This window comes from Salvelinus alpinus, chromosome 13 (genome assembly GCF_045679555.1).
Source record: "Salvelinus alpinus chromosome 13, SLU_Salpinus.1, whole genome shotgun sequence".
In the NCBI taxonomy this organism is placed as follows: Eukaryota; Metazoa; Chordata; class Actinopteri; order Salmoniformes; family Salmonidae; genus Salvelinus; species Salvelinus alpinus.
The window spans coordinates 42,852,317-42,869,075 of NC_092098.1; the positions used below are offsets into that span (position 1 = coordinate 42,852,317).

Consider the following 16,759-nt stretch of genomic DNA (forward strand, 5'->3'; position numbering starts at 1 on the left):
TAGAAGGAGGGTAATTCATAAATTCTCGACCAGAATATTTCGTATAAAGATAAGCATTATATTGTTAGATTATAGGAATAACTCTGGTAGGCATGAAACAGTCTTCCTCATCTCGAGTTCAACTGTCAAAGTCAGCTGGAGCGCCAGGGCGCACTGCCATCATATCATTGGCCTGCAGTAGCTAAAGCTTAATAATAGCCACACCATACCAAACCTTCACAAACATTTCTAAACTTTATTAGGGTAATATCAAAAGTAAGTCAAGCCATTGTTTATAATGTAAACCAGGGAAAAAACGCACTACGCTCCCATGTGCCCCTCTAAATAACCACACAACCCTCCCCAAAGCAACAAAAAAAACATTGACAACCCTCCCCTATTTTTGACCACCCTCCACCCCAGTAAATTTAGATCTGTCCCTAACCATGAATAGGCTATTTTCATAGTGAAAACAACTTACCATTATTTACGATCATTAACAAAGGTTTACAATGTACCAACCACTGGATCAGTTCGTTTGCATGGCCCGGTTTCCCGGGTGGATGGAGATATTCCTATGGACCAATGGAAGGGTGAACTCCGCTTACGCGCGGCACCGGGCCATGCAAACGAAGTCACCCAATAGCCAATAAGAATGCAAAGATTTCTACTGGGAGACCAATAGTAATGCGGCATTTGCCTGGCGCTCCCAGTCCTACTTGTGTTGAGTGGATCACGGTCGAGGGTGGGACAACAGCTACTGACGTCTCTACATATCCTAGTCGCTCCGGTTCATGTACGTTCAGCAATTTATGTGTCAATTAGAACCGCATGCAACTTGGTTGGTCAATTTGGGGGAAGATTGCGAGTATTTAGGGAAATAACAATTTCCGTGCCACTGAATTAACCGAAATAACAATCAGTAATGGACGAGAAGTGTTTTACGAAGGAGATCGACTTATGGATCGAACAAATCAACGACTGCAAACAGCTGTCAGAGAGCCAAGTCAAAACGCTTTGCGAAAAGGTAAGTTACGGTATACGGGAATATACTTTTCCATTGTAAAATCTTTCAGTGTAACATTCAGGGGGATGATACTATACATATTGCGCAGTTTGTCGCTATCAACACTTGCCAAATAGCTTATAACATAATCCTGTCTGGTTTCAAGAGTGGTTATTTATATAGCCTACGTTCTCGTGTAGGTCTATCTAAAATGTTAGGGGTGTTTTGAGCGTCATACTGTATGTGCTGATGGTATGACTGAGTGTCCTGTGGCAAAATCATTGCGCTTGTCAAAGAAATGTGAAGTATTTTTATTTGTTTGATCTAGTCAAACCATACACACTTGAGTACAGTTGTAAAACAGACATACACACATCCTGGATTCCCACCCTGAGTGAACTGAACTGTGGGACACGACAAGAACTAGGTCAGACAGAACTTTCACTTTATCAAGTCATCAGTACACCACCTAGGGTCTGAGCAGGGATTTAACATCAATCTTCATTGATACTCTTTTCACTTGGCTGTTACACTTATGTATGGGCTTAAATACTCTTTAAAAAAAAATATATATATATATATATAACCAGGTGTGTCTACTCATGTACTCGTTTGACTTGTTTACAAACAGGTGATTCGTGTCCTGAGATGATTTGTAGGTTAGAGGACAGGATTACAGTATGGATGAAAATGGTACTCTGCTAGAATTTCCCATTGCCAAATATTCACCACTAGGCTCAGGGGCGAAAATCTGATATCAACCTTGGAGGGGACAATTACATTAAATTTTCTCAAGAGCAATTCCTGAGGGGGACACCAAAAGTAGTGCTGTAACACATAGCATACGTTGTTATATGTTAAATGTATATTGAGGAACCATAATTCCTACAACTGGATAATTGATAGGTACAGTAGTTAACTGAAGGGTTTTCCCAACTTGTTCAAATGTTTAAATCATTATAATTCTACTACTAATAATAGTTATAGCAGTGCTCCTTACCAGTCCAGTATGTATGCAGGTATTCGTACTTACAACCAGCAATATCAAGAAAGGTCAGTAGGTGACAATGGTACTGTACACTGTATGGGTGTAGTTTTCATAAATACAATGAATATGGTGTGATCATATCTAAAAGAATCTCCATTGAGAACCATCACAAAGTTGGTCTCCGTATTGAATTGACCTTTCAATTGGACTTTTTCTGATACATTTATATAGTCATTAAATATGTGCACCTGGCCTGAGTCTACTACAATATCTTTGAAAGAACAAAAAGCTTAAAATAAGTACAGTTCTAAAAGCAAAATAACTACTTCAATGAAAAACCCAAATAAATCAAACAAAATATCCTTCAGTCAGTGTCTCAACTCTTCAAACAGCAGCTATGGACAAGTATGTCGCACAAAGTATGCAATTTTAAATAAAATAACATGAAATAAATAATTTGTAAGTGTACTGAAAACTACTAAACAAAAGAACAAATATCAATTACACCAGGGGTTCTCAAACAGGGGTCCATGGACTAATTGCAAGGGGTCCGTGAAATAAAAAAGTGTAATGAATGTAGTCAGTACCACAAGGTTTCCAGTAAGTTTACATATAATATAGAGGGGGTGGAGGTCCCTGAGGACCGCTCAAAACCTTGCCTGCCTTGCCTCAAAATATGCAGGGGTTCCAGTACCCCAAAAAGGTTGGGAACCACTGCTATACACACTACTGAACAAAAGAACCGAGCATATGTTTGCGGGTTTCCTCAACAACACATCAGTTGCCACTTTCGCAATGCCCTCGCCTGTTGTCTCCGACACCCTGTATAGCCCAATAAACTCCTTGTGAGGGACATGGTCATGGTCAACATAACGCAGACAGACATTCTCCTGTTCAGCACCAGAGACATCTTGAGTAGCATCAACAATTAATGAAAATTGTACAATCGGAAGAGACCTAATCTCAGCTGCAATGCCTCGAATGACTATTGGCCATGATGTTCAGAATTTCATTCTGTGCTTTGGGGCCTGTGTACATTGTGGTACGCTCTGTTAACCACTTCAGTAAAATGGGATCATCCTCTTCTGCCCTAAGTTTCAAAATCTGGTATAAATTCCCACTGTCATCCGTGTGGCCTCTAAAGGCTTGTCCCTGTCTTACTACATGCCGCACCGAACTAACAATTTTCATCAAGCAATGCCTTGCGTCATCCTGCTGTTTACCCCACGCGCTGGATAACTGGACACTGATTGGATTTAGCTGGTGTGCTGTTACAATTACAAAGTGGCGGTGGGTTTGGCAGTTTTGATGTGCTGTGAATTTTTCAATGGCTTTTCTCCAGTTCCTAAATCCTGCACTAATGAAGGCAGCATCTGCTCTTTGGCCAAAAGATGGCTGGCTTGAAAACCCTTGGCTACAGTGAAAACACAACACTCTTTTTATTGATGGATTATAATGTAGCCAGGGGAAATCGCGAAACCATCTCTCTTGAAACGTCAACACTCTGTTGGCAAGAGTTTGCGGTTCTATAAATTGTGGGTGTGGCTGATACGGTTTTGTGCCATCACTGTGGTAACTGGACAATGCTGTGCCACTGTCCCCTATACTGGTGCTGCTGGCAACAAGGGTGACACTTGGTCCTGCCGTGGCTGTGACACTGTCCTCTGAAGTCTCTCTCCCTGGCTCTTTCCCTTTCACCACCCTAACTGACTCACAGTCTGTCTCCTAGAAAATAAATAAGGTGTTTGCCGTACTCCTAACTACCGGTACCCAAAACTACACAATTAATCACAACAGCAATACCATTGCTGTAAACAAATCTTAGTTTAGTCACCAGTTTAAGTTGAGAGTGGGGGTATCCATGGCATTTTCCAATTATGTCCCTATTTTACAAGTCAAAAAAATTGAGAACCTTTCATAATGTTGCCAAACAAAGACTCAACAAACTTACCTGAGACTCCCTGTCTCTGCCAATCTGTCCCTGCATATCTGTCCCCAGCTCTGCTGTCTGTGTGCCATCTGTTGCCTGCTCTGCCTAATGACATCATTGTGAAACATTTCCATTAGCATTTCACTTCTTTCTTATGAACATTTTATCAACTAGTCTTTGAGATATTAGGCTACTAGAGTTCTTACTATGCGTTTTGGTGTACTGACAAATACTCTGATGTCCGTCTTCTTACTTTTTTCTGCCATTTTTCTACCTGGCTGGCTGGCCTAGCTGCACACACACACATTTACACAACACATGCTGCAACCTTTTGTAATTTAAATAGTTTGTTTCATATTGGCTGGCTTCCAACAATAGCTGAATTTGTAAAGCTAGCGAGCACCAATTCCGTTTCTGTGTGTTTGCTATAATCTTTGCTACCTGGTTAAATAAAGGTGAAATAAAATAAAAAAAGTTCACTAGCGACAATTTATCTTTTGCAACGAGACCATTATATATATTTAAGACAATGGTAGAAGAGTGTAGTTCTGTTCTGTTCAGTTTGGACTTCAGTTTATCGCTAACCTTATCACAGGGACGTCGAAGCACTACAGCTGCATGCTGATCTTGGAATAAACTGACGATAGCAAAGATTCCATCTTTGACGACGCCACATAAATGGAATAGGTACTAGCTAGCTTGATAGTTAATGTTTGCTTTAGTTTGCGCGCTAGCTCTGCAAATTCAGCTAGTGTGTGAACCCTGCCAACATAAAAATAAATAAATAACATTGCTATGGACCTGCTATGGATTGACTGGATTAACCTCACGTCAGTTACGTACATGTGCCTTTCGGACAGTAGATACGAACCCTCTATTACCTTGCCAGCTAAAGAACTGGCAGTGGATCAAACCATTGTGAGGCGGAGGGGGTCGCAATCTTTTGAAACTTAAAAACGCGCTATTAAGTGTCTATAATCAGCACAAGTGCTTTCATTGCGTATTATTGAAATTACATAGTTATGTTTACAGTGATATATTGGGGGGGACAAATCATATTTTTCCCAAGATGGGGGGGTCGTGTCCCCCTGGGATGACGACCCCCCCCGTCCCCCCTGGGATTTCCGCCTATGACTAGGCTACAAGGTGTCAGTGATCACATTCTATTAGCCTGTGGAGTTCAGTCTCAAGTGAGTGGTTTTGCAATTTACTCAATGGTTTCCATTTTGTTGTTGTAATCAGTTCTCACAAACCCCTGAACACGTGTTATGAGAATTGTTATCAATGTTCATAAACTTCAATTCATCTACTCAGTCTGCAACCCAGAGTTTGTAAGATTCTGGTTGAATGAAGCAGACAAGAGTCCCAGCTTACAAAAACCAAGTGTTTATTCACGAGAACGTTCTGAAGTCCATTATACAAAGACATCCATTTTATAGCTGCACACATACTTCCACACAAACAGTAGGTATCCTATGCACATACTTCCACACAAACAGTAGGTATCCTATGCACATACTTCCACACAAACGAGTTTTTTAAATCTTTCTCCATAGTTCTCACCACGGTATCACTACCCAGCCGACAGTTCCATTCCCCCGAGATTAGGGAAACCTTGAAGTACTCCCTATGCCCTGATAAATTCCTCAGAGGCCTAGCCAGGTCGGTCCAAACACAGTTTAACTGTTCTCGGTATCTTTCTTCGGCCCCCACATACAAGTTAAAATCCTGAGCTACGCCTTGCTCAGTCTGTTTTTCCACTATACAGATACATTGTTTAACCTAATTCTGACTAAAACTACACACATCAGATTATAATTTTATGATTCTAATCAATTTCATACAATTATAAGGTTTCAGTGGAATTATTTAATCATTATCTTTCAACATTTAAATTATTTTATCAACATGTCATTGACCAGCTCTTGAACAGTAGGTGTAAGCATAGTAGTGGTGTGGTTTTAGAGCACACATTTGCTCAGTGATGGCTGACACATCCATCCCCTGTGCATTTTGTTAATGTGTTCAGCAGAATGCGCAGCCAGAGTAAATATAGGCTTGGATGTGAGTGATTCTGAGTTGCATCACTACCACATTGTTGCTGGGCTCTGTGACTCAATATAACACTTGTGGAATGGCCTCTGTCTTGGGATACAAATTACAGAATGGGGGAAGAGTGATTTACTGATGAACTTCACACTTTGTTTATTCTGTGAAATCATTCTAGGCTGAAGGTTTTCTTATTACTATTGTCAATTTTCTTATTACACTCTATTGCACTATTTCCTGGTCTGGCACGTTTAATTATTTCACCTTTTTATTTATTTTGGCAAGTTAGTTAAGAACAAATTCTTATTTACAATTTGCCTGCCAAAAGGCAAAAAGCCTCCTGTGGGGACAGGGCTGGGATTTTAAAAAGAAAATATAGGACAAAACACGCATCACAACATGGTAGCAGCACAAAACATGGTACAAACATTATTGGCCACAGACAACAGCACAAAGGGCAAGAAGGTAAGAGACGACATATCATGCAAAGCAGCCACAACTGTCAGTGTCCATGATTTGAGTCTGAATGAAGAGATTGAGATAAAATGGTCCAGTTTGAGTGTTTTCTTGCAGCTCGTTCATCGCTAGCTCCAGCGAACTGAAAAGAGGAGCGACACAGGGATGTGTGTTTTAGGGAACTTTAACAGAATGTGACTGGCAGAACGAGTATTGTATGTGGAGGATGAGGGCTGCAGTAGGGATCTCAGATAGGGGGTAGTGAGGCATAAGAGGGTTTTATAAATAAGCATCAACCACTGGGTCTTGTGACGGGTATGCAGAGATGACCAGTTTACAGAGGAGTATAGAGTGCAGTGATGTGTTCTATATAAGGAGTATTGGTGGCAAATCTGATGGCCTACTGGTATAGAACATCTAGCCGCTCGAGAGCACCCTTACCTGCCGCTCTATAAATTACGTCTCCGTAATCTAGCATGGGTAGGATGGTCATCTGAATCGGGGTTAGTTTGGCAGCTGTGGTGAAAGAGGAGCAATTACGATAGAGGAAACCAAGTCTATATTTAACTTTACCCTGCAGCTTTGATATGTTCTGAGAGAAGGACCGTGTACTGTCTAGCCATACTCCCAAGTACTTGTATGAGGTGACTACACCTGTGGGAAGAGGGGCTTTCTTCAAGACAAGGTTAAGGGCAGATAAAGCTTGTTGGACACTAAGAAAGCTTTGTTAGCACAAAATCCGGGAGGGGCCAGCTGAGTATAAGACTGTATCATCTGCATATAAATGGATGAGAGAGCTTCCTACTGCCTGAGCTATGTTGATGTAAATTAAGAGCTTGGGGCCTAAAAATTAGCCTTGTGGTACTCCCTTGGTGACAGGCAGTGGCTGAGACAGCAGATGTTCTGACTTTATACACTGCACTCTTTGAGAGAGGTAGTTAGCAAACCAGGCCAAAAACACCCTCAGACACCAATACTCCTTAGCCGGCACACAAGAATGGAATGGTCTCCCGTATTAAAAGCTTAGGGCAAGTCAATAAAAATAGCAGCACAACATTGCTTAGACTCGAGGGCAATGTTGACATAATTTAGGAACTTTTAAAGTTTGCCTTGACACATCCATAACCTGCGTGGAACCCAGATTGCGTACCACAGAGAATACTATAGACATCAAGAAAGCCAGTTGATTATTGACAAGTCTTTCCAACACTTGATAAACAGGGGAAATTGAAATTGGCCAAAAACAGTTAGGATCAGCTTGAGCTCCCCCTTTTTAAATACATGACCCCCATGGCTGCCTTCCAAGCAAGGGGAACCTCCCCAGAGAGGAGCGACAGGCTTGGCGATGATGGGCGCAGCAACCTTAATGAAGGGTCTAAACCATCTGACCCAGATGTTTTTTGTGGGTCAAGTTTAAGGATCTCATTTAGCACTTCGGACACAGTGACTGCCTGCCAGGAGAAACTTTGTAGCGTGGGAGGAGCATCAGGGCTAGTTGCATTAGAAGGGGTGGGAGATGAGAAAATGTTGGCAGGGCAAGGAGGCATGGCTGAGGCAAATAGGAATCCTGACTTAATGAAGTGGTGATTTAAAGAGCTCAGCCATGTGATCCTTGTCAGTAACAACCACATCAACATTTAAGGGACATGGGCAGCTGTGAGGAGGGTTTATTCTCCAGGTCTTTAACCGTTTTCCATAATTTCTTGGTTAGAACTGCTCCTTAAACGAATTAACTTTGGCCTTCCGGGTAGCCTGAGTGCACCTATTTGTAATTCGCCTGAATGAGAGCCAGTCAGGCTGAGTATGCGTGTGCCGAGCCTTTCGCCAACTGGAATTCTTGAGGTGGAGTAACTGCCAGATTACGGTTTAACCAGGGGCCGTTTTTTAAATGTGTTTTCTTTATGGGGGTGTGTTTGTAAAGGCCGGGAGAGATCTTAGGGCATTTAGGGGACAGGCCGGTGCTGATGGTGGACGATTACACCCAGCAACAGTCAACGAAGAGCTATTTGAAAGTTTAATGCTTAAAACATCAATTTGTTTGGGGACAGACTTGGTGGAGACATCCAAGCACTGAAGGTGATCCTTGGTAAAGATTGCCACTCCACCTTTGGAAGATCTGTCTTGCTGAAAATGTTATAACCAGAAAGGTTAACATCAGTATTCAAAACTCTTTCTTAACCATGTCTCAGTAATGACCAACACAACTAGATTGGTGCTGTGAACCCCCACTTTCAATTGATACATTTTAGGTAATAAGCTTTTAGTGTTAACGTGCAGAAAACCCAGGCTTTTACGAGAGCAGAAATCAGTGAAACAGATCAGAGCACAAGTCAGAATTGGTGCTAGCAACAGTATATGGGCTATGGTGTACATGCACATTTCCAGGTATCATCAGCAGTAATACAATCAGGGCACAGCAGAGGACAGGGAGAGCTCTGCAGTGTTGATTTATGACGTTTGAATGCGCATTTAGATGGCAACAAGATCATATTGTTCAGCAATTTCATCAGGTAACATGAATACAAAGCCAGCGAGTGGCGGATAGAATAGGATGGGAGGCCAGGAGTCTGTGTAACCAATAGAGTTCCGAGTGTGGGAACAAACAGACTGTATCACAGTTGGATAAACAAGCAAGTTCATAGTCAACAAAGCATGCAGGAGTCCTGAGGCAAATAGCATTAAGCACAAGAAAAAATATATAATGACTTGGGGCTAGCCATTGTAAGTAGGGATGCACCGATATTACATTTTTGGCTGATACAGATATCCAATGTTTTTCTTGCCAAAAAAACGATACCGATATTTAAAATTGTAGCGGCCTTTTAAGCATTCTAGTGCAGTTAAATAGTTGAAACACACACTGACCAAAAAGTTATTTTGTTGTAATTTATGTATGTCCCCATTACCACTAAAACATAATCAAAACATGTTTATTTCACTTACTTGCTGTGCTGTTTTGTTGTTCAGTCGTTTCATTCTCAACCAGGATTTCATCATACATGTCAAGCAGTGATGTTTCAGCTCTGTCTGGCCTCTTCTGTCGTGGGTTCTCTTCCTCGGTGCTCACTGTCTATTTCCGTCTTGTCCAGCTGTCTAACATTTCACGTAAACCCTGTTTCTTGTCTGCATCGAAGTAGCGGCCCTTGTACCTAGCATCGAGCATGGTGGCGACACCGTAGAGGTTCAGAATGCCACCGACTCACTTGTTCTTAGCCTCTAGTAGAGTACTTTTGCACAGTTGATGAGCTTATTTCTCGAGTCAGTTGTTTTGAATGGAGCTAGGCGTGTGTTCATGTTTCAAACTTGTTCTCAAATGCCATTGAAATAGCAGCAGCGGTATGAGAACCAGCACATTCTTGAGCATGAATGCTAATAATAGCAGCACAAAGATAACAAAAAGGCCATATGCAACGATCTTTGAAACTTCAAAATAGATCCACACCGCAGACATTGTGGGCTAGGTTAGGAATGCTGTGTAGCTCTTTTTGTGGCATTATGTCATCTACCTACGTTTATTTAGGTATGCACATCAGCTTTTACATCGGTGTTAAACTAGACATCGGGCCGATGTTGTCATTTTTAGCTAATATCGCCTACTCCGATATGCTTACCGATCGTGCATCCCTAATTGTAAGTTCAGAGTCACTCGCCCCAACAGCGCGTGTGTGTGGTGGAGGCGAGCGACACCTCGGGGGAGAGGGGGCAGTGTGGCGGGGGTACCTGTACCAGACAGAGGGAGACAGGTCAGGGCACATGGTGAACAGATCGCCAGGTGGAATCCAAGCAGCAGGCAACAGGAGTAGGTGTCACACCCACTTGGGAGAAGTGTTTTTTTTGTTTTGTTTTTTCTCTCCCCCCGGGAGGCAGATTCCTTGTAGAAAATCGCAGCTACCTAACGTAGCTAGCAAGTCTCCGTTCTGTTTTTTTCCCACGTGGAAAAGGTCGTTAGCTAGCTATATTTCTTCATTTCCGGCGTATGGTACTTTACGACGTGTAAATATCTGACTTAAATTAGTTTGAGTGCCACCTTGTATCATATTTTTGCTCAATTACTATTCTGTTTTTATTTTTACTACTCTTTGTTTTCACTTTCTGTATTGTCGAAAGGTGACCTGTAAGTAAGCATTTCATTGCACTGTGTATGACGAATTAACGAACTTGAGGTTTTTAGCTGATGCCAGCAAGGCATATCTTTAGTAGGTGCGGTTATGAGGGGTGAGGCATTTACATCATCCATTCAATATAGACATGTCGATCAGTTGTTTTAGGTTACTGATGAAAGATCTGTCTTCTGAGGTCATACCATATTGTAAGCTGTATTGACTCTATATACTATATTATGTTTACCAATGTTCTAAGTCCCACTGACCTACAATAGTTTGTCGGGTTCTGGCCCTTATCTGATTCTTTTAATTGGTAATTTCCTCTCAAATTAATTTGGAAACGTATCGGGTTTGTTTAATATGCCTTGGTTGTGCTGTTTCTCTTCTCAATCTGCCAGTGTCTCTCCCTTGTTTTCTCAGTGCGTTGCTGCCTGTAGCAGAGATCTCTCGCTCATCTCTGACCCACACAGTGACACAGCCCTGCTCTACTCTATGCCTGCTCCTCTCCAAATGGGATTCATGCTCTAAAAGCTCCTTATACCACTCAACCCCCAGTGTCGTTCTGCCAACAATTTATTATCCCAGCCAGACACTTCAAGGAGCATCTCTACTGTTTTTTTAAAATGAATTTGTTGTTCCTTGAATGGTCTGGAGACGGGCCTAGGCATATGTTGCCACTTTTTTCAAAGACCAACACTGATGCTTTTTGAGGGGGGAGGGGGAGATTGCATGCAGAGTTATATTTGTTGCCAATGCAATCAGGTGCATTATATAACAGCAGTGGACTTTTCTGCTATAATATTATCTGCTTTGCCCCCAGCAGGCCTTATTGTTCTTCTTAGAGCTGCCCTTCACAGTCCACTGGTTTCTAGGAACTGCATTGCAATTCAACTAGCTTGCCAAATGTCATTGGTCTATTTTCTTGGGGACGTTACCGGTGGGAAGGGAGGCTCTCAAATGTTTTGCAACGTAGCCTACAACATAGCCTTATGTTTGTTTTGTCCAGGGTAAGGAGAAACTTTGACTAATTGTGTGTGGTTTTGTCCAGGCGAAGGAAATTTTGACCAAGGAATCCAACGTGCAGGAGGTCCGATGTCCTGTTACAGTGTGTGGAGACGTCCACGGCCAGTTCCACGACCTCATGGAGCTCTTCAGAATCGGAGGGAAGTCTCCAGACACAAACTACCTGTTCATGGGAGACTACGTTGACCGAGGCTACTACTCTGTAGAAACTGTCACACTACTTGTAGCACTTAAGGCAAGTATTGTTAACGTGCACTTGGAATTTTGAATGACCATTCATATTTGAACTTGCCCTACGAGAGTGCTCAATGATAATTTTACACAGGGCTTTGTGATGCCAAAGTAATATAATGCTAAGACACACATTCAGAATGCCCTGGTAGGCTATTCATTCAACAGTGCTGCTTAGTAATCCCCTGTATTTTGAACATTGATCGCAGGTTAGGTACCGTGAACGCATCACAATCCTTCGGGGGAACCACGAAAGCAGACAAATCACACAAGTGTACGGCTTCTACGACGAGTGCTTAAGGAAATACGGCAATGCAAACGTATGGAAATACTTCACAGACCTCTTCGATTACCTTCCTCTCACGGCCTTGGTAGATACTCAGGTAAGAGGTGTTAAATTAATATTTTAAGTATCCCTATGTCTTTGTTATTACGGGGCTATCACTCTGTTATTAGTGTGCCTTGTGCAGGAGTCTCGTTGATGAACCTGGACTGAGTGGAATGGCAACCATGTGTTGTGCTAATACGGTTGAGTAAATGTTGTTAAACTAGATCCTTGTCGTTGTGTCATTTTGAGGTTTCACACATTTAATCCACATGAGGTTGAATCTGCAGTGCTTTAACTGTTGTATGCTGTAAATAAAAATTCCCTCAAGGGTATGTATGTTATGTCTCAGCCAAACTGTTAGAGTCAGAACCAATATTTAAATGATCATGTAAAATGTTCTGTTTTCTTTCCCTTCTAAGATATTCTGTCTTCACGGAGGCCTGTCTCCGTCCATAGACACGTTGGATCACATCCGAGCGCTGGACCGTTTGCAGGAAGTGCCACACGAGGTACATGGCTCAACAACCCTGCTTCTGAGCATACTCAGCTGATTCATTGCTGCTAGTTAGAAGTAACTTTTAGGTACAGGTCTAGGATAAGTTTGTCTGCTCCTAATCCCAACTTCAACCATTTGGTCGAAAAACACAACTGACCATATTGACTTTCGATCCTACTCTATCTTATTGCCTCCCCCGCTCTGTGACCTTATTCACCATATACAGTGGGGAGAACAAGTATTTGATACACTGCCGATTTTGCAGGTTTTCCTACTTACAAAGCATGTAGAGGTCTGTAATTTTTATCATAGGTACACTTCAACTATGAGAGACGGAATCTAAAACAAAAATCCAGAAAATCACATTGTATGATTTTTAAGTAATTAATTTGCATTTTATTGCATGACATAAGTATTTGATACATCAGAAAAGCAGAACTTAATATTTGGTACAGAAACCTTTGTTTGCAATTACAGAGATCATACGTTTCCTGTAGTTCTTGACTAGGTTTGCACACACTGCAGCAGGGATTTTGGCCCACTCCTCCCTACAGATCTTCTCCAGATCCTTCAGGTTTCGGGGCTGTCGCTGGGCAATACGGACTTTCAGCTCCCTCCAAAGATTTTCTATTGGGTTCAGGTCTGGAGACTGGCTAGGCCACTCCAGGACCTTGAGATGCTTCTTACGGAGCCACTCCTTAGTTGCCATGGCTGTGTGCTTCGTGTCGTTGTCATGCTGGAAGACCCAGCCACGACCCATCTTCAATGCTCTTACTGAGGGAAGGAGGTTGTTGGCCAAGATCTCGCGATACATGGCCCCATCCATCCTCCCCTCAATACGGTGCAGTCGTCCTGTCCCATTTGCAGAAAAGCATCCCCAAAGAATGATGTTTCCACCTCCACGCTTCACGGTTGGGATGGTGTTCTTGGGGTTGTACTCATACTTCTTCTTCCTCCAAACACGGCGAGTGGAGTTAGACCAAAAAGCTCTATTTTTGTCTCATCAGACCACATGACCTTCTCCCATTCCTCCTCTGGATCATCCAGATGGTCATTGGCAAACTTCAGACGGGCCTGGACATGCACTGGCTTAAGCAGGGGGACCTTGCGTGCGCTGCAGGATTTTAATCCATGACGGCGTAGTGTGTTACTAATGGTTTTCTTTGAGACTGTGGTCCCAGCTCTCTTCAGGTCATTGACCAGGTCCTGCCGTGTAGTTCTGGGCTGATCCCTCACCTTCCTCATGATCATTGATGCCCCACGAGGTGAAATCTTGCATGGAGCCCCAGACCGAGGGTGATTGACCGTCATCTTGAACTTCTTCCATTTTCTAATAATTGCGCCAACAGTTGTTTCCTTCTCACCAAGCTGCTTGCCTATTGTCCTGTAGCCCATCCCAGCCTTGTGCAGGTCTACAATTTTATCCCTGATGTCCTTACACAGCTCTCTGGTCTTGGCCATTGTGGAGAGGTTGGAATCTGTTTGATTGAGTGTGTGGACAGGTGTCTTTTATACAGGTAACGAGTTCAAACAGGTGCAGTTAATACAGGTAATGAGTGGAGAACAGGAGGGCTTCTTAAAGAAAAACTAACAGGTCTGTGAGAGCCGGAATTCTTACTGGTTGGTAGGTGATCAAATACTTATGTCATGCAATAAAATGCAAATTAATTATTTAAAAATCATACAATGTGATTTTCTGGATTTTTGTTTTAGATTCCGTCTCTCACAGTTGAAGTGTACCTATGATAAAAATGACAGACCTCTACATGCTTTGTAAGTAGGAAACACTGCCGATTTTGCAGGTTATCAAATACTTGTTCTCCCCACTGTATATCTTTATCCATATCTTTATTACTATGCTGGTTACACACGTCTCCTCTTTTCCACAGGGACCCATGTGTGACCTGCTGTGGTCAGACCCAGATGACCGTGGGGGCTGGGGCATCTCCCCCAGGGGGGCCGGCTACACCTTTGGCCAGGATATATCCGAGACATTTAACCATGCCAACCGCCTTACCCTGGTCTCCAGAGCTCACCAGCTGGTTATGGAGGTAAGCTGTCTGTCGCTGATTCGACATGCTTGAAAGGTGATCATAATGTATGAAAGTTTATCTGAATGCATTAAGTTAGCCACCTCATTCAGGTTGATGCATATGTACTATAAAATGATGTCTGTAGGACTGTCTCAGATTTCTGATTCACTACTACACTGTTCTCCTGTTTTTTTTTTTTTTTTTTTTTTCTTTCTATAGGGTTACAACTGGTGCCACGAGCGAAACGTGGTAACTATATTCAGTGCACCAAATTACTGTTACCGTTGTGGTAACCAGGCATCTATCATGGAACTCGACGACACCCTGAAATACTCCTTGTAAGCATATTGATTACCGTTCCATGAATGGGCAACTGTCCTCAGTTTGTTGCTCTACCAGCAAGGTCCTCTAGTTCTGGAGGAGGAAGTAAAAGAGCATCTGTTAAATGACCTAAATGTAATGATCCATCAACTCTCAACAGGATTTTAGATTAAAAACAAGGTGTTTGTTTTCCAGCCTGCAGTTTGACCCTGCGCCTCGTAGAGGGGAACCCCATGTCACCCGTCGCACCCCAGACTACTTCCTGTAAAACCTCACCACTTGTACAGTATTGCCATGATTTATGAAAGTACCTTCAGCATCCAAAACCATGGAAGAGGGGGGCAGGGTTGGGCGACACAGCAAAACATCAATGTACATAATTGTATTCACACCACTATTTAAGCATTCACATAACATCTGTACATGGACCAAAAAGTGTTACAAAATTCTCCAAGTTCTCCAAGGACTCCAATTCCTTACTACTCTGGCTCTACTCCCCCGTTTCAAATCTCAGGATTAGCACAGTAACCAAGTTTTGTTAATTGAAACATTTTCAATCCAATGCACCAAGGCTGATTTTGTGAATCCGCACATTTTTCAGTTTATTTTTTTTAACCTGTTTGCACTTAAAAACATATACATTGGACTTTTTTTTAAATCTCTATCAAATCACCAGGCAGGTCAACTACATCCCACCAAAACAAGCTGAAATTTTAGGTGGCCTTTTCAAATGGCTCTTACACTAAAAAGGGCATTATCATATTACAACCTCAGGGTGGAAATGTATATAAAGCACAGGAAAATCACATTTGAGGGGACTGGGCCTTTGTGTTTTTACAAGTCAGAAGATGGCTGTTAAACTCTACAGAATGTTGTGGGGTTTTTTGTCTTAAAAAATATATTTAGTCACCAAGTTTTTGCTGGGTTAAACAGATGCCCTTCCAATTGTGTGTGGCAGACAGATCAAAGAAATGCCATTGGAAACAGTCACACACTAAATCATAATAATGAGTGCGTTTGTATTGAGGGATCCTGTTGAATAAAGAATTGAGTTGCTCCTGGGCTTGTGACATGTTTACTCAATTGATTTTATGGCTTCATCTCATAATGTTGATGGACTTGATGAATAATGATTCTGTTATCTAAGTGATGGCACAATATGTTGACCAAACTATGATTGATTGTAGGTGAAGTGAGACAGCTTCCATGGATGCTGAGGATATTTTGTTACGTCATTATGTCCCTTAGTCTCATTTTCACATAGCTAAGCAATAACTGCACTGATTATTTTAATCGTACTGTAGGGATAAATACTTCGGATCCAACAACCATTAAACCACTGCTAATTTCCCAAAAAATGTGTAATTGTTGATGGGTGTAGAAGGTAACATGGAAATATACAAATTATGGTGAAAGAGTGCCATCTCATGATAGGACTCGAAGTTACAACCCGGAATGTGTGTCAAGGTAAAGATTTAGAGCTACATGCGATAGATGAAAAGCAGTAACGTAAACTCGTACATCGCCTTGGTCCGTACAATTGCCCTTATTTTAGCGCCCCAAAAACGTAATACTTCCAGATCAACTAATGTCAATACCATTGAAAAGCACAATTTCTCCCCTTTCCAACATTCAATTATATGACCTAAACGCTGCCCGTTTCGGGTCTTTTTAAAAATGGCGGGTGGGGAAGCGAAACTAATGCGTGAGTGAGGAGAGATGTTGTGTGGGAAAATTGCTTCTTTTTTTTCACTCGATCTGTCCAACTTATCACCTCTAAAATGTAAATAAAACACGAGTTTATATAATGTGTCAT

At 42.0% G+C, this 16,759-nt stretch overlaps 1 protein-coding gene across 2 annotated transcripts; it reads left to right on the forward strand.

The window, feature by feature from the left end:
- Window positions 1–659: 659 nt before the first annotated feature.
- Window positions 660–16,005, forward strand: ppp2cab (protein phosphatase 2 catalytic subunit alpha b). 2 transcript variants are annotated; one of them, XM_071339445.1, is made up of 7 exons: window positions 660–1,006; window positions 11,560–11,769; window positions 11,975–12,148; window positions 12,513–12,602; window positions 14,479–14,640; window positions 14,842–14,960; window positions 15,139–16,005. In XM_071339445.1, exons 1-7 carry the CDS (start codon window positions 905–907, stop codon window positions 15,209–15,211), a joined length of 930 nt encoding a protein of 309 aa, XP_071195546.1. In that variant the 5' UTR covers window positions 660–904; the 3' UTR covers window positions 15,212–16,005. The 2 variants fall into 2 exon arrangements, with proteins under 2 accessions (XP_071195546.1, XP_071195547.1); XM_071339446.1 differs by having other exon boundaries at window positions 671–1,006; window positions 14,842–14,871.
- Window positions 16,006–16,759: the final 754 nt, after the last annotated feature.